The sequence below is a fragment of the Cyrtonyx montezumae genome, unplaced genomic scaffold (assembly GCF_038088225.1).
Source record: "Cyrtonyx montezumae isolate F1298 unplaced genomic scaffold, pur_monq_1.0 scaffold_24, whole genome shotgun sequence".
In the NCBI taxonomy this organism is placed as follows: Eukaryota; Metazoa; Chordata; class Aves; order Galliformes; family Odontophoridae; genus Cyrtonyx; species Cyrtonyx montezumae.
In genome coordinates, this window is record NW_027071981.1 from 3239590 (window position 1) to 3261753 (window position 22164).

A 22164-nucleotide genomic window follows, 5' to 3' on the forward strand; every position below is an offset into this window, starting at 1 on the left:
TTTCCACACTCAGGAGAGCGGAGCTAATTCCAGCTGTATCTTCCCGAGGGTGGGGGCAGCAGGTAGGGCCTCCCGGGGCCGTATGCCTGCAAGCAAACAAACAAAAGCAAGCATTTATTTTTTGGATTAACAGCACAGCAAACAAGTTAGCGGGGCTCCAGGCGCCCTACAGCAGTGAAACAATGCGTCCTCAGCACAGTACCGCGGCGCGGGGAGCACAGCTCCCAGATGCTCTCCTGCAAACACAGCTTCAGCCTCTGCTCAATGAGGGCAGATCTGCTCAGCATCTGTGCCCCGGCAGAAGCCATGCTGCTGAATAGGAAATAAAACCACTTCTTTTTCAGCTGTAAAGCTAGGGGAAGCTGAAGCGAGGCAGACGTTGTTACCGAGGGGCATTGGGAGACAAAAAAAAAAGAAAAACAACCCAGAAAACGTTTGGTTTTGTTACAGAAGCATTTTTCAGCACTTGGTGGTGAAATATCCCAAAGCCTCACACTGATGCTCACCACAGATGAGACATTTTTGCCTCAGAGATCAAGCTCTCTGTCTGCTACTGGGGAAAAAAAAAATGATTAAAAAATAAATAAAAGGTTCAAGTGTCCTTGAAGCATTTCTAACGATTTAAAATCCTGATGTGCTGCACAGCACAGAAAGCTCATTCTGCTGGCAGCTATGGGGTGGTTGCTGGCCTTTCCTGGGGGAGGGAAGGGGGACCAGGGGGTGAAGAAGAGGCTTCATTTTGTTCCTTAAAAGAGAAATCCACCCTTAGCAGGGCACACCGATACTGCTGGAGCTGAAAAGACAGAGGGCTTGGCTCCAGGGTGCTTGTGGCAAGCAAGTAAAAAGACTTCAACACAAGACATCTGCTTTCCCACCCTGTTTTTTTAAGTAGGATCTGAAGAGGGATGCGCAGAATGTGTTGTTTCCACACTCTGATGGAGATCTTAGTTTTTAATCAGTATAAAAAACCTCAACGATTAAAAAAAATCGACCTCAAGTTGCCTCTGAGCCCCAAGAAATCCTTCCAGTTGCACAAAGAGCAGAGAGCTCTGCCTGTGTGTGTGACCCAGTGCAGTTTAGGAGGACTCATCACAGCTACATAAGGCATTTATCTCGGCGTTCAGTTACATATTAGGACGGCCTAAAATGAGGATGTCAGACTCCTCCACGACACGACCACATCTGTGCCTTATTTCCCTGCACCAGCTCCAGGGTGCACCAAATGCACACTACCCCCAGCAGCCCCTACCCGTGGCAGCTGCATTAATTTTGTAAGCACTTTGCAGCAGTGTGTGTATTAACCTCTTCACGCCGTGTTCTGGATGCTGGAAAAAAAAGAATTCCGAGGTGAAAGGGACCAAAGATGATTATTTATGCTGCTACGTGTCGCTGCTTCCACTTGAATCCCTTTTCAGGGCTTTAAAGCTTTGAAATGTGCAGGCAGCAATGCTAGATTCAATTACTGGTTGTGCATCCTAAACCTTTTCAGGTAGAGGCTAATTTTACCTCATTGCCATCAGCCCCAAGGAAATAATTACATTGGAAAGTTCATTCAAAAATAATGTAAAAAAATAAATAAATAAGGGCATCTCGGATCCAACCTCCTGAACAAGCACTGACCCCTTCGTTCTCCCTGCACCCCCACACTGCCCTGAAACAATTCCTGTCCACTAACAGCAGCTGTTATTTGGGAAGGTTTACGGCTGGAAATAGTTTCAGCACTGACTTCTTTCACAACAATACCCACCTACCTCCCCATTCAGATTTCAAACACACTTAGAAGCGTTGGGTAACGCTGCCAGGATTCAGTTCCTAGCTACAACACTATTTCCCCACTAAGACTGATGTGATGGGGATCCATGCAGTCGAAACCGTGCTGGAAGGATTAGCACTGGCCATGCCTCCTCAGCATACTCAAAGCCAGGGTGCACGGTGTACTTGCCTCTCCTCATTTCCTGCTGCAATACTAAACACTACAGCTGGACGAGCTGGAGACGGTTCTTACTCCAGTCTGAAAAGCCTCCTCTGCACTAAAAATGCTTCAGGGTAGGAGACTGGGGGAGGGGGGAACAGGGGGGCAGCGTGGAAAGAAGGGAGATCTCAGCGCTGCTAACAAGGGTTCAGCCAAACACGAGTTGAAGAGCTGGGAGCAGTGGGGCAGGCTGCTCGATGGCTATAGATCTTTTCAGCAGCAAGATGTAATCCTGCAGCCCTGGGACAATGCTGAGAACAGCATTAGTGGCTCGCAGGCTGTTTCTGCTGGGCTTCGGTCCTGACAAGCTGAACCAGTGACAGGAGCACATGGCACTCTGCAAAAAGCTTCCCCAGCAAAGGCCAAAGGCTCTTCTGTTACAAACTGGATTTGTAACAGTACGTGTCTTTATTGTATTAACTGCTTTAGAAAACTGAGAGCGAACAATGTCATGGTTCAAAGTGGTTGCGATGGATTCTGCTACCTGAGTCTCCCAGTCAGAACAGAAAAGAAAAATATCAAGTGGACAAAGAACCAGAAGTGGCAAAAAATGTAAGACTTTCAAGTACATTACGTGACGTTACGTGTTAAATGGATTGTGCTTGCAGCTCCTGCTGCGTAAGCAGAGGAGACTGGATGTTATCCAACACGCTGCAGAACAGAATTCAGACCTAAGAGAAAAATCACGACTGGAAGCACGAGGGGAACAGCCCTAGGAATCAAACATTAAATCTGACAGTGTGTTGTACTGCACAGCACAGGGCTGGGATGGTCACAAGGAAAACTGAGAGCAAATACCAAAGAGTGACTTGTCTGGAGTACATTTATAGGAGGTAGGGAAGAACCAGGTCCCAGTGGAATGCAAATTTCAAATGTTTGTGCCTAGCTTGCCACGTAAAGGACTGGGAAGCAGTTACCAAGCAGCTGACTACCTTCCTTTCTCTTTCTCCACTACTGGCCAGCAGCCTTCCCACAACTGAGTAACAGTTCAATTTACAAAAGTAGCTCCAGAACGTGAAGTTTAAAATATATTCCAGATGTTCATATTGAAGTAGTAAATAGCACTGCAAATGCCCAAGCTCCTAGCGTTAAGAGAACGTTCAGACTTAAGAGATCTTACTGGGAATACACACACAGAAACGTCACATAAGCACAGCAACCTGCTGCTCTCAGGTCTTTGTGCTCAGTTGCATTTTCATGAAGAAATGATAAAACCACCTACAATTCTGGATGTAGTTTTCCTACCGTGTTTGCTTGTTTCTGTTTAGCTAAACAAACTTATTTCCAGATACAGATGTTGATTATTCTGACTACCAGAGTCTGATGGTTAAATAAAGCCAGTTTGAGGGGGCAAAAAAAGAAGCTGTAAGAAGCTACACGTCTAACACAGTGAGGAGACATCCTTCTATCTCCAAATAGATTCTTATGGGAGGGGAAGGCTCTGGTTGAGATGCTTGCCTTCAGATTCTATTTTCTCAAGCTGCAAGAGGTGTGTGACTTGGTAAGACACTTGATCTGATTTTAATGAAAAGCAGTGGCTGCACAGTGATGGCATGGGCCTCGTGCCACAAGCACACACGCAGGGGCCGGGCAGGGGAGGGAGGCTTGTTTGTCACTGGTGGCACAACCACGGGGCTAAGAGCAGCTGAGTAAGGCCCACCCCCTGCAGCCACGCACTGAGGAGGCACGCAGCGTTTCCATACCTGCCTTCCCCGGTCCATCCGATCCTCAGGTCTCTGTGGGTAATTCATGGGCCCTCCCAGCCCCTGGTACTGGCCCGGTGGGTACTGGTTTTGGGCTGGCAGCATACGGTTCCAGGCGAGCAGCGGGGCGGCCCCAGCACTTCTGGAACAGAGAAGAAGAAAAGATGACCTCAAGAGATTTGTGCTACCAAACGCACGCTGCTGTGCTGTAGTGTGATACGTGCTACCATTTGCTCACTGCTTCCATCCCCACACTTGAAAGCTACAGAACCACACAGTGCCAACAGCAGCAGACTCACACAAATGGGAAACTGCAAACGATTCCTTGAAAGGATTCAGTCCAGCTCTTATTCTAGGGGCAAACTTGCCAACCTGTCCGCAGCGACCCCGAACGCCGATTAAAACCCAGATATCACCAAGTTAGCTAACGTAACGCACCATCCCAAGAGCAAACATGTGCAGTACAGGAGAATGAGGCTTTCTTTTCTAAATGTCCAGACTCCTTCTGGGAGTCCATTCTTTCTAGTTAATTGCAGGTTGCAAATGAATTCTTACTGCGAGTATTCTGAATCTAGGGTAGGGGCCTTGGCTGCTTTTTCCCATCCATTATTCTGCTCAATATGTCAGAAGGTCTGATCGGGAAGAAACCTTTTCAAGTTCTATTGATGCCGTTTTCAATTGACCACGGTGACCTAGCAACATAAGCACTAATTGGCATGGACTGACTGACATTTGGTGTACAGTTTATATGGGAACGCAAATTCAACATCCATTATAACCCGGTTTGCCATCCTAGATTACTAACAGCAAGAAATGTTTTAATTGCCTTCAAGTACCTATTCTAACATCACAATTATAAAGCAACAGGTATAATGCATCCAATCATTGTTTGATTAAAAATATTTTGAAAAACGATACAGTCATGATATAGTCTTTAAAGCACTGGGGAGGGTACGACTCCTCACAGAATTCACAGCAGTTGTGTTTTGCAGTATAATAAGTTGTAATGGGAAAACATTGGCTAGCTGAGACTATTAATTCACAACCCACATTCAAGAGAGTCAGTTGAACACAGAGATAGAAATAAGGAGCACAGTGAGCACGAGTGCTGCATTTCACGTTTACCTGCTGCACTTCTCAACTGAGGTACTGTCTCAATTTCACCTACTGGAGCGGAGGCAGAAGTTTGAATTGGCATTAAAAACTCCTATCATCTCCCAGAATGAAACAAACAGTACCTGCTTACACAATGATCGGTCTTATCCGATAAATACGCAACAGGTAAACATGATGTGCAGTAAATGTACTAAAAAAGAACTTGCACGAAAGCCGAATGGCAATAGGCAGCTTTATTTTTAGCTTCAGAGATGCTTAGAAATGCACAATGTTATCTGAAGCATTCAGCAGGAAGAGCAATATCATCTTCTGAGTTAATAGCACATTACACTTTCTAAACTAAACACTCAAAATCAGTATCACACGAAGGACATTCCTTTTGACTGAGGGCTGTGAATACTAACTTTGTTATTATTCTTAGAAGACAGCAGGCTTTTCAGGAAGATCATACTGCTCAGCCTTATGGAAAAATCCACAGGATTACCTACATAACCCCAGCTCTAGATCTCACCAGTCATTCAGTTTCTACAGCTCTGCCAGTGTCCTTGTGAGAAATCCCCTCGGCCCTGAGGATTACAGCTCAAAACTTTTGTTAAATGCCTGGGAAGGAAAAGTTCAAAACGCATTTCACCTGACATAAACATGCCTTTTGCAGAGTTTAAGTGTTGTGTGTTTATACAGTGATGTTTATCAGGACATGTAGTGCCTCGGTTTTGAGTCCCTCTTAAGGTGTGAAACTGATAATAATCAGTTATAACTATCACGTGTTCCAGGGGATGAACCTGGTAGGAAAAGATATGCTGTAGTGCATTTTCAAGCTACAGAAACAGTTGAAACCTTTTCTGCTGCTCTTAATTCACCGAGCTATCTATTTTTAATGAATCAACTTTTTAGGTTATCAACTGGCAAACAACTCAGCAAACATACCGCTCACGGCAATCGACTTCAGGTCCTTCCAATGGTTGCATTAATGGGTGACTTAAGTAACCCTGAGGGTGGAGATAGCAAAGCTATGCCCCAGGGGTAACAAAAAGATGTGTGCCATGTGGAATATCACATGAATTCCCATTGGCAGTTATTCAAATGCAGCACCCAGAGCTGTGCTGACTGAGAACTAAACTAACACATGTGTACCGACTGGCCAACACACAGCATCAGGAAGCTTTATGGCAAAAGAAGAAATCTTACGCTGGAGACGAGATCATCTGGATTATGAGGAAAAAGCTTTACATTACTGATTTCCACCCCCTCCCAGTGGCCTATGAAACAAGAGCCAGCTGCACTACTCTATCCCAGGAACAGCACAAAGGCTCAAAGCTTTACTGTCAGGGACAGGCTCCTCGCTTATCCTTTGCTTGATCAAGGATATCGAAGCCTCCTGCGAACCCACTTCATCTGAAAAGGCTGGAGCAGGGGCTGGCCTCTCCCTCTGCTGTTTTCTTCCAGGGAGTCCAAGTGGCAGAGAGCAGAAATTCCTTGCAGCTTTTGCTTTTGGAGCACCTGAAGCAGCAGCACGCAGAAACGGCCCTGGGGCCAGCGGGACGTGCAACAGCAGCTTTGTGGCACCCACAGCTTGCTGGTGGTCTGGCCACATCCAGGATTAACTGGGGAGATGAAAACCTCTTGGGGAGAAGGTGATTGGTTCAGTAGGTTTGAGCATTTTTTAAGGTACACCACACGTACCTATCTTTGTGCCAGCCCAAGGCAGCTCTTTGAGCACCTCCCTTTTTCAAATGAAATGCACATTTCAAAACCAAGGCAGAATTAACCATCCTTGGTGCTGCGGCTGGCAAGTAAGTGACTTCCTTGGTCAAACAAAATACAAGACAAGAAGGGAAAACAAGGGAAAAGCCTTGTAAATAGACTTGCTAGAACAGCAAGAATTACATTTCCCAAGCAACATTCATCTGCAAAACCGCTGCACCTGGACGGTGTGTGCTCATTTCTAAATGCACTAGCAAGAATCACATGCAGCAATCCTATGCTAGGATTCTAAATACAGACAGTCCACTATGGTGGATGCATTTCAAGTGGCAAACAAAACAATTAATGTCTGAAAGGAATTATTTCTGTGCAAACTGAGAAATGCTTCTACTTTCCAAAAATAAGCAGCCCGATGACAAAAGCGTAGCAACGTGAATAAAAAACCAATTGCAAGTTACAGAACTGTGGCAATACTTCACAGAATGACACTATACAAAGCATATTCAATTAAGGTGCAGGAATAGCGACTGTTGTGGACAAAGTGATACTAAAGTTTGTAGTGTGACACTGGATTATAATGTGATATTTCCCATTGTCACAGCACAGGACGAGGGAGCTGAACTTCCACAGGGATCAAATCGGTTGCCATGGAAAGCGTGACTGCAGAGAGCTCGGTAAATTCACCCAAAGATGATAGTTTCAATGGTTAATATTTGCAAACAAATACATGGGAGGGTGACAAAAAAGGAAAGTTCTGCCTAATAGGAGCAGAAATTTCAAGGGCCTTACGTATACCCCCATTCCTCCATAAATATAAACAGATGTAATTATTCATAGCTTTCACAGGTACGCTGAAGTTTGTGAAGTCTGCCTGACTTAAGGGCATGCAAGCTATCAATGAGGGAACGCATGTAAAACATCCCTTATTATCAAACCATGTCACATTCCTTCCATTCGATGGCACTTATTGGACTGCAGATTCCATAATCCTCCTCTGAGTCCCTTCTGCATTTAATTCAGTTCAGTCTTAAGTAGTTAAAGAAACTGTTTTCAGTGGCAACTAATAACTACTGACCTACAGTGACACTGCCCTACAATAGGCTTGTCAGGCCTGAAAAACTTGTACCAAAGAAGCTGATTAGGACTTCAAGAGGTTTGTAGCAAGAATCAATGGCCAGTCTGTACTAATGCTCTGGTTGCGGCACAGAAATGATAAAAGTGGAACGCCATTAGTTATGCCTCATTAAGCTCCACAGCCCTCCTAAAAAGAAATTTGTTTAGCCTGTCCGAAATCTAATGCAGTTTTAAGCTCTCTGTGTTCAATTTCATAGTATCTCAAAAGCTTCAATAAGATAAAGGCCAAAGAACCAAGAACGGTACCAAAGCACCAACAGTAAAGTTAATTTTGAAGCCTGAGTTTTAATGGAAAGTGTTTTTGCCTTCTTTTTTTTAATACAAAGCACTCAAACCTTTTAAAGGATGAATGCTCACAAAATATAAATAAATCATGGACATTAATTAACTAAAAAAAAAACAAAAAAACCCACAACGGTCGTGCAACATGATTTGAATGAATTTAAGCAATGCAGTTCAAAACAGAGAGGTAAAAACGTCATGAAAGCCAAACAGAAACAAGTACATACTCTTAACCATGTTTTACAAACCACCGGTGCCACCTGCCTTACCTTTGTGGTGCTTGCTGAAATAAGGGCGTAGGGCCTCGCCAAGACTCCTGGGGCCTAAGATCTATGGGGTAAAACAAGAAGAGTCAATGCACTTGCAAGAACCACACTCTGATTTCTATACTGCTTCACTTGTTGTTAAACTAGATAAGACCACAAAATACACGTCACTAAGCCTTCTTTGGTTACTGCTGCTGGTTTTGATGGCTCTCCTTGACGTCGGCCCACGACAAGCTCAACGCTGATAAAAGGCAACCTCTTAAAATACGTCCCAAAAGCATTATGTTATTGGAATTAATTTTAATCAGTTGATGCCCCAACACTTCACAGGTGTCTAACGTTTCAAAATGCAAAACCAAGTCTGTCATTGTAAAACTGAAAACTTCAGTATTTCCCACTGCACGGTTGATGCTACATTATGTGAAACGTATACATGTAAATAAATGTGAACCTAGGATTTCAAGACCGTAGAAGTGCATATAGATGAGACATTTACGAGTCCATTAATTAAATCTATTAATTGTCTCTCGGATCATATAATTAGATTGAGTTAAATCTTTTGGCCAAAGACCTAGCCCTGCAGTTATAAGAAACCGGAATGAAGAGGACCACCCACTTCTCAATTGTTTCTTCTACCCAAACCACCTCTTTACAAAGACGTAGCAGTAACAACATTGCTTTAACAGGACACGCAATTAAATGGTTGTTGTTCTTCTAAATAAACTGGTCAGTAAACAGGATGAAAGAAACAGCTCATCAATAGCTCCCCGGTCAGGTCACAACACTCAAATTGTGTAGCAACCAAAAGCTTCAGTTTCAGTGACACCTTTGATTCTTTTCAATGGTGTTTAAGTGTGACCTAATTTTAACAGCTGGTTCCAGAAGCTGACTAATGGATATGCTGTGATGGGACAGTAAGACCCTGTTAAACCGCCAATATTCAAGTACACTAAAGCCCTGCAATCGTTTGAAAGAAACAGGGAAAAATAGATAGAGGGAGATCTGTGCCTCTCTCCTAACTCTGGCTGGATTGTCTGCGTGCTTTAATGGCCTGACCTGAACAGAAAGCTTTCATGGCAGCACTTGAGAGCTCAGCACACAGTGTGGGCAGGCCCTACTGAAGATAACACACAGTGGAAATCAATTGTGATGCCCAGCAGCTCCATCGTTTGTGTCCGGCCAGCTCCAGCCACAGCTAATCCTCCTTGGCCAAGGAACACAGACACCTGCTCAGTGGTACATACATTTTATATATAAGCGTAATGAATTCATAAAATGTATCATATGTATGTGTATATACACACACGCACAGACACAGGTGCATATTGTTACCAACTGATGCTCATGATCAGGCATAAGTGGTTATCTCAATACATAAAGCACCACAAGGACCAAAAAGATGGATGTGTGACAGGCTTACACTGATTAAGCCTGTCAGAACTGCAAGGGTTTTCACAAGCACGAGCAGGCGAGACAAACACGATGCATGTGACAATGTTTGCTTCTGAATAGAAAAATCAGTGTAATGCAAGAATACCCCAGAACTGCAATGCTGCTTTAAGGGGGGAGAGAAAGGAGGGGGTAAGAGAGGGCAATTAAGTTACAACCCTCATCTGATGCCAAAGTGGAGATGAAATTACTGACTTTTATTTAAAATCCAAGCTAAAATTTTGTTACGTGTTACTGTAAATTTGTTAAAGCCCGAGAGGGTCTCCCATTTCAAACAGAAAACATCCTGGCGAGATTTTTCATTTCTAATGATTTCCAAGCTCAAATAATATCAGCACCACACCACAGAAAAATTCACAACTCTGCTAACAATGTTGGCAATTAAAAATCCTCTACTTGTAGCTAGCACATCTAGTTCTTTACATACAGCCACCCCCATGACTGCTGGGCTTTGGCCCTTGCACAGCTCAGGTTTACCAGACCTGCAGACCCAATACTTTCATTCTCCATACCTTGGTAAAGCATGCAGTTTTCAAGCTATAGCTTATTTTGCACAGATGCCTTTGTCACACTGCGAAGCACTAGTCAACACAGAAGTGACAGGAGGTGGCTCAGCTCTCTTGTTGATTGCTGGAAGAAAACTCCAGAAAGAAGGCACCAGTCTTGCCCTGGCACGGAGTTTCCCATTCGTACAGATCCTTAAATAAAGGCTAGTTAAAATTATTTCATTTTTAACTGCTTCTTTTCCATCTGAAAGAGGCTTAACTACCCTGCTGTAAGCACATCTTCATCCAGCAGTTCCCTAGAGCTGCAAAGAATTTAATGAAACCACAATAAAGACCATGTAAGGCCACCTTATTACTGTTCACTTGTATGGCTCTGGCAGAGAGCAGTCTTTGAAGGGGAAAAAGCTCAGAGCACTAAATTACACTCCAAAACGTGACAGAACTGGCAGAGAAACAACAATTAATATTTTATTTAGTCTTCAAAACGCAGGCATTTCCTAAAGCTATAAGGCCAAATAAACCGCCTTCCTCAGCAGCTCCTCAAGTAACAATTTATCTAATCAGCGTGGCAATCAAAGATAAGATTTTTCTGTTTACTGATTGCACTAATCAAAATCACTTTTCAAATGCAGCTAATCGACAAGTTTACTGACTGAAATGAAAGTCATAAATCAGATACTTTGTGTTGCAGAAACCAAATATGCCATTCATAGAGTGCTACCATTCCGCACTTGACTCCCCAAGTTATCAGCACAGACAATTATTCATCAGCTGAAAATTGGCACATCAAAGTCAAATCAGAGAACAGCAGTCAGGAACACCCACAGCAGGTCCTTGAAGGAGAGGTGGCACTTTGCTTGACTGCACTGCCCTTCAAGCCTCTAATTTTTCTTCATCATACACATAAAAACGTTATATGTAAAATGAAAAGTTGCTTTGCATCAATCCCATAAGAAGTGGGTGTTACAACCACATCAGTTCTAGTTTATCTGGAATGAGTGAATGTGCGTTTTCAGAAAGCTTCCCAATCCAGCTATGTAACATACAGGTGCTCTCTCACATTCTACCTTTCATGCTCTCACAAAGATGTAGCTGATGAACATCATTTGGACACGAGGCAACCTGCCCCAGTGAGAAAATCCTGCTTACACCTCAACTCCTCATTGTTTGACTTTCTAGTTGAAGACACCCACCCTTTGACAGTGGTTCTGAGCCTGAACTGAAAGGTGTGGCTGTAAAGACAAGGAAACAGATGTGCCCTCTGATCTAGGAATACCTTTTGGTACTTCTGGACACAATGCTGCCAGGGTGAAATCCGTGCCAAGTAAGCCTTACCTAATTTTCTGACAGCAAGTTTCCACCAGAGCAAGCACACTGACCACGTGTGCCTGTTCAAAAAATGACAGCCACCTACTAAAGCAGGGGATAGGGAGAGCAGGACGCGTTGGCACCTCAACACTCTGCAATCCATGATGTGTAACAGTGCAGGAGTGCAGTCCCAACTGCAGAAACATCCTTCAGCATGAAGGACTTCATTAGAAAGTCTGATCTCAGCACAAGCTACAATAACTAAAGATATTTTCACAAGTGCCTTTAAATGGTTTAAGCAGATCCTATTCTTAACTTGGTAAAAGAGAAGCTGGGACACACGGTGCACTGACAGGTCCTGACCCACCAGCCAGATGCCAGCACAGGAGGCAACGCACCTCGACAGAGCTGGAAGGACCAGCAGGTTGACCTGGCAACCTTTTAATGCTCAAACAGAATAAATCGATCCCTGCCCGATAGAAAACGAAGCTCTAAGGAAAAGGCACAACAGGGAAGGAAAAAAACCCCACCTCGCTTTTAGATTTGTCAGGCATACCCACAGAAATGGGGATGCAGGGGTGCCTGAAGCAATTTGAGGATGAGGAAGGGGCAGGAGGAGATGAGGAGAGAATGAGATGTGTGAAAGAAAGCCCTCAGACAATTTCCAAGAGCAACAGATGTGCTGGGATTCCATAGTGATCAGTGGATTCAAGCCTCCTCAATTTGAATGAACGATGGCACTGGGGCATATTTGCATTTGGAGTGTTTCCTACACAACACAAGGTGCTCAGATGCCACAAGGATGAGAGCTTTTATAAGAACCTAATTGGCAAGATAAGCTCCATGTATGTAAGGCTCACAAAACTGCTCTGAAATAACTGTTTCAGAAAGCATCAAGATTCAAGTTTCAGAAGACATGAACAACAGTATGGGAGGGACCTATGGACTCGTGAATACTTCACCTCCCCACAAAACCACACATTTCTCTCTCCTTGGAGAGAAATACAAAAGTATGATGACAGTCTGGCAGTCCCTCTCCCCGCTTCTTTAAAGATCATACATTTGCTTACTCCAAAAATCCACTTGTTTTCTTTTAGACAAAACTCACAGCTCCAGACTCATACTCAAGCTGTGCCTCCAGCCAATCCAGTTCCTCATACAGGAAAGTTTCTGCATGCCCCACTCAAGCACAGTTCATCCACTTTGGACCTGGACAGTAAGTTTAACTCAGAATGGCCAACGATATTATTTGCTGTTCCCTACACAGCCAAGAAATACAGGTCAGCCATAAGAAGCATGAAAGCTTCACAATGCAGCAATCAGGTTTCCTGCATGTGACAAGATGCTGGAGTTTGAACTCTCACTGTTGAAACCTCAAACATTTGCAGAAATGTAATATCCTAAGAATTCAGCTACATAATCATAACTTTTATGTTTTTAAAGCACCTTTTTAGGCAGTTTAGTGACGTTTCCTCCTGTTTCAATCCCACCATTACAGAAATGCAGCTCCTGATCACAGATGAAGAGAGAAGACGAACAACTTTTCCAAGTAACTGAGGCAGATGGCCCAAAATAAGACTAGTACATAGGAGAGGACAGAACCAAAAACCTTCAAAATGGACTGGGAAGTCCACTCATGACAGAAGCAAACTCTGCGAGACACCACAGTTCTTCTCTCCAAACACAAGCCATCAAACTTCTAAGTCCACTGATGCTGGTGATGCTGAAATTCAGCCAATAACAGACCCCAGAAACCTTATTGGACAAAATGCAATTTGAATACCAGGCACCATATTTAAGGTATTTGCTGCTTACAGGTACATACTTGCATTTTAGGATTCAAACTATTTCAGTGTATTTGTAGTGGAAAGTAGTAGAGAAGAGCAACCCAAGGTTAATCACTTTGCTTTCTGATTTTCAAACACACAAAAAGCATTGTAGTAGTTGTGGACTCTTCAAAAGCAGAACTCACACAAGGCAGATGTTTGGAGAAGAGTCATGCTCGCATCAAATTGTGACTTGACATTTAACTATGCCAAATGAGAATAATTTTGTGATTTAACTCAAACAACAGTTTCCCCCACCCCCAATTTGATGCCAATTAACCGACAAGGGAAGAAAAGGTTTTCAAGAACACTTCTCCTAGTGTACTTTCCTATTTTTCAGTACTGTGCTACTATTCCACAGAAGTAAACCATCCACGGCCAGTTGTGACTAAACAACAAAGCTTTTCATAATACCAGGATTTTCCCAGTGAACCCAACACTGTGTTGCATCACTCCAACAAGCTTAAAGAAAAGTAAACAATAGATAATTAAAGCAGTGTTCATAACTGGTGCTAATTCATAGGAAAAACAAATTGCTTCTGCAAAAAAGCAGGTGGTGATCAGGCAGAAGGAGGAGAAAGCATTTGCTTCTTGGTAGGATCTCTGTAACAAAACATCAAATGAAGCAACATTCAACACTTCCCATTCACTGATGTGAAAAGTGTTTAAAATTCAGCACCTCATTGGACAAGGGCACCAAATCTACCATGTCTGAGTACAACTATCTGAAATATGAAGAGTGTAGAAAAATTTGTTGCTTGAACTCCCACTGCTGTCTGAAGAACATCAAAACAGACAAAACACACCTCCTGCAGGATGAAGATGAATTCCTGAATCTACCTGTTACTTGTAATAGCACAACAGACCAAAACTCAACTCATATTTTTCGAATTCAGAAATGCATAAAGCTGAACTCACTTACTTGACAGCAATTTAGGAATCTGCTGCTGTCCACTCATAAGTGGCCGGGTGTACGGGTTCCCGTAAGCTCCAAGAGGTACTGCACTGGCATATATTCCTGGCATCCCTCTTTCCCTTGGCATTGCATGGCTATTATGGGTAAGAAATGAAGAGGAGAAAGAACAGGATGTTTTCACAAACACCACCTTACAGCAAAGCTGCTACCTAGTCCATTAAATACCCAGCTCTTCCCAGTGCATCAGTGGAGATGTGGTGACATGATGTGGAGACTCACTTACATATAGGGGTCCCAGGCACACCACAAACAAAGCATATGCTTTGTGAGCGGGTGCTAGCAAAAACACTCAAGATCTTATAACAAATCTCAATACAGGAGGAAAAAAAAATAACATTTTCTCCAAACTAGGTAAGATTTCAGTACAAGTGAAGTGTTAACGCTGAAGGTAATGTTTGCCAGGCCTAGGGTGTTTTTTCTTGTGCAGAATTACATTCCCGTTAAGTCTTTAATGATCCTCGAGTCTGACACCCTGAAAAGAATTTAGTAAGACACATGTAATCAGGAATGTAACTTCTTTTCACCCCTCAGAACTATGATGTGGAAGATGGTTCACAAATACAGTAGTAGAACAGATTATGCTTTCTAATGCATGAACATAAGAAAGGCTGTTACTTTTTCCTTCTTCCAGCTTCTCTACAGCTATACTAGAATCATAAGGTGGGGAAAAATAAAAGAAAAAAATAATTCACAGAGTTTAATTTTATTTGATAGTATTACAATCTACTTTAAAACATTCTCTCACAGACATGGCTCCCTATATTTCCCAGTAAGGGAACAACATTTCATTTTATCTGTAATACACAGCCCCAGCTCATTCTGTTTTAGGTGCAGTACAATAATGCTTCAGAGCACAGAATGAAAGTTATCTTGACTTACGGAGAACTAATAAAAACTGACTGTGAAAACGCCTTGAAAAATGACAATCAAATGGATTGTAGGGTATAACACAAGTGCTTTAAAGGTTTTAAAACCCCTCATTTTTAAAAGCATGAAAGACATTCCTGGCTTTGTAATAGTATTAACTACCACTCCTGTGCAATATCCTCATTGTATCTTCTGTACTTCAATGGAGTATCACCAAACAAGTTGAAAAAAGGAAAAAAAAAAACCAACCAGGAAAGCTAATAAGAAATATCTTGTAGAAGAAAACAACCCCAATATAAACAACTATCCAAGGTATTACTGCAGAATTATTGCGTATGATTGTTATTAAAACTGAAAACAAATACACACCAAAGTTTCCAGTATGGAATACCAGCATCTTAATCTAGCTTTTTTTTTTTTCCCAACACCTTGATGTTTGTTTGGGTTTTATGTTTGTTTTTAAAAGGGGAAATGAAGGAGTATAGTCAGCAGTACTGCCAGGCTTACCCTAAAGTTCTAAATGCTGACTGGTCCAAGTGGACTGGCTTTCTGTCTCGATTAAAACCCAGCTGTGGTCTCCAAGGCCTGCCATCATTGTTGGTCTTTTCCCAGTCTCCTGGCTTCAGAACTGGAGGAGGTTTCCTGAATATAAAAAAAAAAAACAACAGTTCCATAGTTATTGGAGCAAATGTTCAGATTAATGAAAGAAAATTCAACTGTTTGAAATCTCACAACAGATACTTACTTTGCACCAGGTAACATCGTAGCCTTGAAAATGAAGTCTTCATCAAACTGTGGATCTTTGAAAGAGATACTGCAAGAAAATAATTTGAGAAGAGTGTTGAAAATTAAGAAAAGCAAGATGAAAAATTACTTGCTGGTCAATTAACACTGACACGCACAACAGAAAAGACAAGATTCAAGAGCCCATGACTTCAACTGCACAGTGCTGGGTGTGTTGACTACATAGAGTTGGATCTCTGTTGTTTTCTATGGGGTGATGTTTTTCCTCCACTATCAGTATTCCATTCAAAAGAAAATTTAATGTTTAGAAAACAGTTAATGCTATGTATGGTAATGAAAGTATCTTTTGCAGACCTGTGAGTACAAATCTTCTAGTAAAAGCACTTGTACTTGATTAAGGTCAAAGGATACCATAGCAAGGATGGGAAAGATATCAGATTGCTATGCAGTCTACTCAAAAACATATAAAACATGGAGGTGGAATTTCCTGGAGCAGGGACTTTTTATTCCCAAAGGCAGCCTTGTACTTGTATGCAGTTCCACCAGTGAGATAGGTTTTTTTTTCAGTGACATCTCAAAGAACCTCTATTTTGAGCTGTCTAGCATTACCCAAACTAAGAACAAACTATGGCTGAAAAACTATTTTATGCTGGTAGAATGCATTCTATAGCAGTTTGGGTTTGGTTTTGGTAAATCTGCCCAACTCGTCTCCTGGTTTAAGTATCCACACTCCACCAGCTGCCAGGAAGAATTCTGAAGTACACAGGACCAGCTTGCTTGTTTCCTGTTCTCTCACCTCCAACCTTTTAATAAAGAAGAAAGCTAGGGATGCCAAGAAAGACAGAAGCAAATCACTAATCTCACTCTTCCAGATGAAATAAACCTATTTTTCCTCTGAAAGAGAGAATGAATTTGACTCCAAGGAAAGAGAACAATGGTCTCTTGGAAAATTCAATCAGAATCAAAAGAACTGAAGAGTAGAACCGTGACTACTCACACCATCTCAAAACACAGGAAGAAAAATCTTTGCAACAGAGGAATAGACAAAAGCATAAAATAATTCAAACCTCCTGATAGTTGCAGATGGAAAGCGAGAAACTACTGGCTACTCATCACTGTGATGTTCTCATTTCAGAACATCCTTTCAACAACATCCTGACAATCCACAGTTTAACATTTCTTATAGCCTCTGAGTAGTTGCACTAGTTGAACCAAGTTACACCTCTCTTGGGGAAAAAGAAAGTTATTAAAGCAGATCACAAGTGATTTTCAGTGTCTCAAGTATCTTTCGTGGCACAAGACATGAGAAGGTACAGGCTCAAGTATTAAATACCTACTCGACTGTGCCAAATTAAGTGAGAAAGACATAACACACTAGGTATAATACAGAAATTTGCTGTCGAGTACAAGAGTCATTCAAATCATTTGTGACCACAGGATTTATCCTCGTAAAAACGCTACATTATTTTTATTCATCATGAAGTTTCCTAGTACCCTCCCAAACACTGCAGTCAGGCAAAGATAGAACTGCTCCTATATATTCTGCAATTAGAAGGACAAAAAGGAAAAAAAAAACCAACCAAACAACCAAAAATCACTGTTTGGGTGAAGCTTTTGATCTAACATGCTAGAAGCTGACTTTTAAAGGGACTGACAGGTACGTGTCTCACAGAGAATAACCAACACTTGCAGGGCTGAAATATGCTACCAGGTGGGTTTGCCCTAAGAACAATGTGGAAAAGGTCCACATGAGAGAACCCCTCTGGTAACCAAAACTTCTGAGACAGGAAGCTGAAGACAACCAGTTTCCAGAAGAGAAAAGGTACTCAACAACAAAAAAAATCCTAGCAGTGGAAACAGCTTATGGAGAGAGAGCTCCCTCCTACAGGGCGAGGAACCCAGCTATTCTGGGAGAGAAAAAGGAAGCAACCACTGCAGCTATCCCTGCAACGGGCATGCCATCACATACTTTGCTTAACCATCATGACCCAAACATGACTAATGTTATATTTCGAATTCAATTTTTACTGGGAAAAAAAAAAGCCTAAAATAAGTTTCATTTTTTTCTTGAGATGGATTCTTCTGCAAATTCAAAACTACAAAACAGATTAAGCTGAGTTTTCTTGCTGCAATCCACACATCAATGTATTTAAACCCACAATTTACTTACCTGACTGCAGAATTTTGTGTAAGATCACGCAGCATTGGAACAGGAGACTCCACTGTCCTGGTGAGAGAAAAGGCTCTGTTAAAACATGTAATGTTTCTTCAGTTTCAGCTCCACTTTCTCTGTAACTGCCACTCACAGTACTGTCAAGCCTATGACAAATAAAAGACTTGAAAATTAGCTAGTCTTTTCTCTACATCAAATTGCTGTATAAGCAGTGGAATTACTGAATTCTTATTTCTTAATAACGTTACTTGTGCAGCTGACCATTCATGTGCACTCTCTCTAAGGTCTAATACTGGATTTGCACATTTTCCACTGTCCAAGAGTTAAAGCTGTTCTGCATCTCAGAAACCTCTCCACATCACTGAAGATTATAAGTCAACAGGTTCAGAGAGGGCATGAGAAGAGCAGAGCAACACACACACAGACACACATGGACACAAACTGGCTTCCTCAGGCAAAAAAGGCTCTGAAGAAATAAATATCTTTAGCAGTTTTATGAAGCACTTGAATAGTTTCCTTCCTAACTGAGATTTAATAGGCTAGGATGCAGCTGCTTCTTAACCCCTTCCTTCTTCCCTCTAGAGAACTTATATCTTCATGCTGAGTAGACAAACAATACAATAGAGAAAATTAACCTTATCAGTCAGAAGCTGGATCCCTTGGTTCATATTACCATGCACAACTGTCACACACACATGGGCACACGGGTCAAACTGTACACGTGCTTTGCTAAGAAGATCTGGATGAAATTCAGAGAGCTAGACACATTTTGAAGAGGGATATAAATGCTTCCCTAGCTTCAGAATTCCTAGCAAGCAAAATTCCTAAAAAATTCCTAAAACAAACAAAACCCCACACATTTCTCATGCCCTAGACAAGGAGAGCAATGAGACAGTTTTCTTCTTTCTGCATTACTATTCCCTCTAAGAAGGGCACTGACTTGCTCATATTCTTCACAAGCCATGAGAAGAATAGAGAACTGTATATTAGAGAGTATGATCTAGGATACATTATCTGTCCAACAAAATCAGAGTATTTGTGCATTTAATAGAAATGAGTTACAGAACACCTGCTTATACCTCAAAGCCAAGTTAGATTAATGAATGCATATCCAACAAAGCAAAGATGACACTGATGATTTCTCAAACTAAATGCATTATCTTGAAAGAGGAAAAAAAAAAGAAAAGCTTATTTCCCTACATGTAGTTGGTTAAGGTATATTCCTGAATTTAGTACTACAGCCTACACAGAAAACAGCAAAGCACATCCCTATCTGGATTTTTCTTTAATACAATTAAGATCAGCATGTAGGAAACAGCTTTTTTTACTTTGAACAGCACGCCCTACTGGAAGTCACATCGGCCTCTAAAATCAGAATTCATACAAAAGCAAAAGACCAAAGCAACATGGTAATACTGAGGAAGGCTACTACTTTCACTGCTGCTTTTAGTATATAGTCCTGGTTTACCTACAGTAGGTTTGTACAATGAGTGTTCTTGCCTTCGAGTAATATACTGATCATAATACACACCTACTGTGAATCCTAGCAGAAAGCACACTTGGCTTCAACCTAGATACATCATCCTATCAGGGATTTTAGGTTTCTCATTGTTTTGTTGTTGTTGTTGTTTTTCAGTTTAAATGCAGGCTTAACTGAAGAAAGTACCCTTTAAGTTACCCATCAGTCAACTGATGCTGAAAGTGCTAGAAGTTATACTCACTTATCAGGAAGAACAGCATTCTCATTCAGTGTAAGCTTTCCCTGGATTCCATAGCACAATTCTGGGGGCATATCCACTGGCTACAAAAAACAAAACAACAGGCCAGATGAAGCGCACAATAAGGACTCCAGCCCTCATCACCTGCACAATCCCATAAGAACAAATATAACCTACCTCTGTATTATTGGACTTGTACTGTTCTACAATGAAGTCACAAAGTGGGTGGTGTTTTCCAACAAAAAGAACATCACCACCAAGGCTGTTTCTTCTGTCTAGAAAAAATCATGAAGAAAACAGGTAACAGTTCAGAAGAAAGAAGGAAGGAATACAGCATACCAGCACACTATACCATTGCTTTCTCCACCAGTGCTCCTCCAGAGGAAAGCTTCAGGGTTGTTTACGAGACGGCTCTGCAAGTTTTCAGTATCTCCACCCAGAATAGGATGCCCCTGGTCACAAAGACCAGCAGTAGACAGTATAAGAATGGAAATTCTGTGCTTGGTGGGAAGAATCTTGAATTCAGAACAAAGTGATGGCAAGGACTAGGTTGAAAAGAAATCTCCCACGATTGCTTTACCTACAAGAACTGGCTAACCAGGTATATTTTGTACAATGCTGAAAGTAAAGCACAATTTTGCTTATACAGATTGAACACAAAGCTTCATATACTATAACTGGACAGAGTCAGACTGATAACCAACTCTGATTTTGAAATACAAGTTGGTTCTTTGATTCCAACACATCCATCTACCAATTACTTCCACAATGTATGCTGGTAGAAGATTCTGACGTGACTAAGTTACCACCTAATTTCCAGGCTAGATCATATGCAAAGTCTACTTCATTAAAATAAAAGCAAAAGTTAAAAATCCATCAAGAATCATTTTAATTACCAACACTATCCACAGAGAAGTGGATATAGCTTGGCATAATTCAGTTCCTGCTCATTTAATACTTAAAGCTATTGAAACCACAGTAAAATCAAGTTCTGATGAATAATACTGCAGTCACAACAAAGTAATATAATCCTTACTTTCTTCAGGAGTGAGGTCAGGATAGACTTCTTCCAAGGCAGCTCTAAGGCGTCGCTCGTCAACGAATGGCAACAATGCAACACCTACAAAAAATCAAATCATTCAATTTCAGCAAGTGTGAAAAACAGTCACTGCTTTGAGGCAACCCAGGAGAAAACCATGTAAAAAAATGAATCTACCCAGAAGGACAACACAAAAAATAAAAAAAAACCACTGTCCTCTTCTAGTAGAAAAACTCAAAGCATCAGCCAAGCATTTTACTTGTACTATCCTACTACAAGTTATCTTTGCTACACACACTGCTCAGATGAACAAACGTTGGATGCTGCTCTCCATACCAAAACAAGCTAAATTATGGTCAATTAACTACAGTACTCTCACTCAGAGAGGAAAGGAAAAAGTAGCAGTAGCATGGAGGTCTGGGAAAACACGGCTGTCACAGGTTTTAACTTTTGCTGTGTTTGAGATCACCCAGTCTACTTATGCTGTATGACACTCTGTGTGCTCGACCATTCTGCCAACTACTAGTGCTTTAAAGCAACGTTCTCAAAACCATGACTTGAAAGCTTGAACGAGGCAGCACAAGCATTTCAACTTCCGAAGACATCGTTGTAAAGAACGGAGAAAAGATGAGTCTGAACTGATGTGTTCTGAGCAGCTATGGTTTGAGGAATGATAAACAGGTGTTTGTCAATGGCTATAATAAATTCTTTACCTCACTGTTCCATCAGTATGGTAAAAAAGAAAATAAATTCAGAGTCTGTGACCCTGCAGGCTGCTGAGGAAAGGAGGAAAAGTAGAACAGGATGAAAAAGAGTGTGTATGTCTGAGCACTCCTCTATTCTCCTCTATTCTCACAGTCTGGGGAGAGAGAGACTTGGAAGCAGCATCCACTACCCGTATCTGCTTCATTTAGGAATAAGATGAGGTCATTAAGACAGTCATTATTTATCTCATTTGCTAAAGATACTCTCCCAACAGAATTCAATTCTACTTTATTCAATTTATTAAGAGATAACAACAGAAGAAATCACTATGTTCAGACATGTGGTGATACAGATTATATTATCCATTAGGGACTATTCATGTTAGCTATTAGTTTCACTCCCAAGTAACGTGGAGGTTTCTCTCAGGAGCAAAATTCCTCACTAAGCAGTACATCTCACAACATTTCTGAGCCCACTCTTAATGATATTTGATAAAACTGGAGAACAGTAATCCCTTGTGTGCTCCAGTATTTTTCTTCAATTATCAACTCTAAAAAGCACTAAGAAGTTTACTGTGGAAATTCTTTAAAAGATTTACTTCTATCACCTTTATTAAAGGTTTTAATCTAGAGTTATTATTCTAGCTTTTACCTTCATTTCCCTTACCACAAACAGT

At 41.5% G+C, this 22164-nt stretch overlaps 1 protein-coding gene across 1 annotated transcript in view; it reads right to left on the reverse strand.

Annotated features, from left to right (window-relative positions):
* The window catches only part of XRN2 (5'-3' exoribonuclease 2), a 41438-nt gene continuing 19274 nt past the window's right edge, over positions 1-22164 (reverse strand). The window contains exons 21-30 of the mRNA XM_065739494.1: positions 20781-20864; positions 19922-20019; positions 19748-19827; positions 18024-18080; positions 15855-15923; positions 15617-15751; positions 14189-14316; positions 8181-8241; positions 3676-3817; positions 1-86 (exon numbers count right to left, since the gene is read on the reverse strand). Of these exons, the coding sequence (XP_065595566.1) occupies positions 24-86; positions 3676-3817; positions 8181-8241; positions 14189-14316; positions 15617-15751; positions 15855-15923; positions 18024-18080; positions 19748-19827; positions 19922-20019; positions 20781-20864 (917 nt within the window). The 3' untranslated portion in view covers positions 1-23. The remainder of the gene's footprint in view (positions 87-3675; positions 3818-8180; positions 8242-14188; positions 14317-15616; positions 15752-15854; positions 15924-18023; positions 18081-19747; positions 19828-19921; positions 20020-20780; positions 20865-22164) is intronic.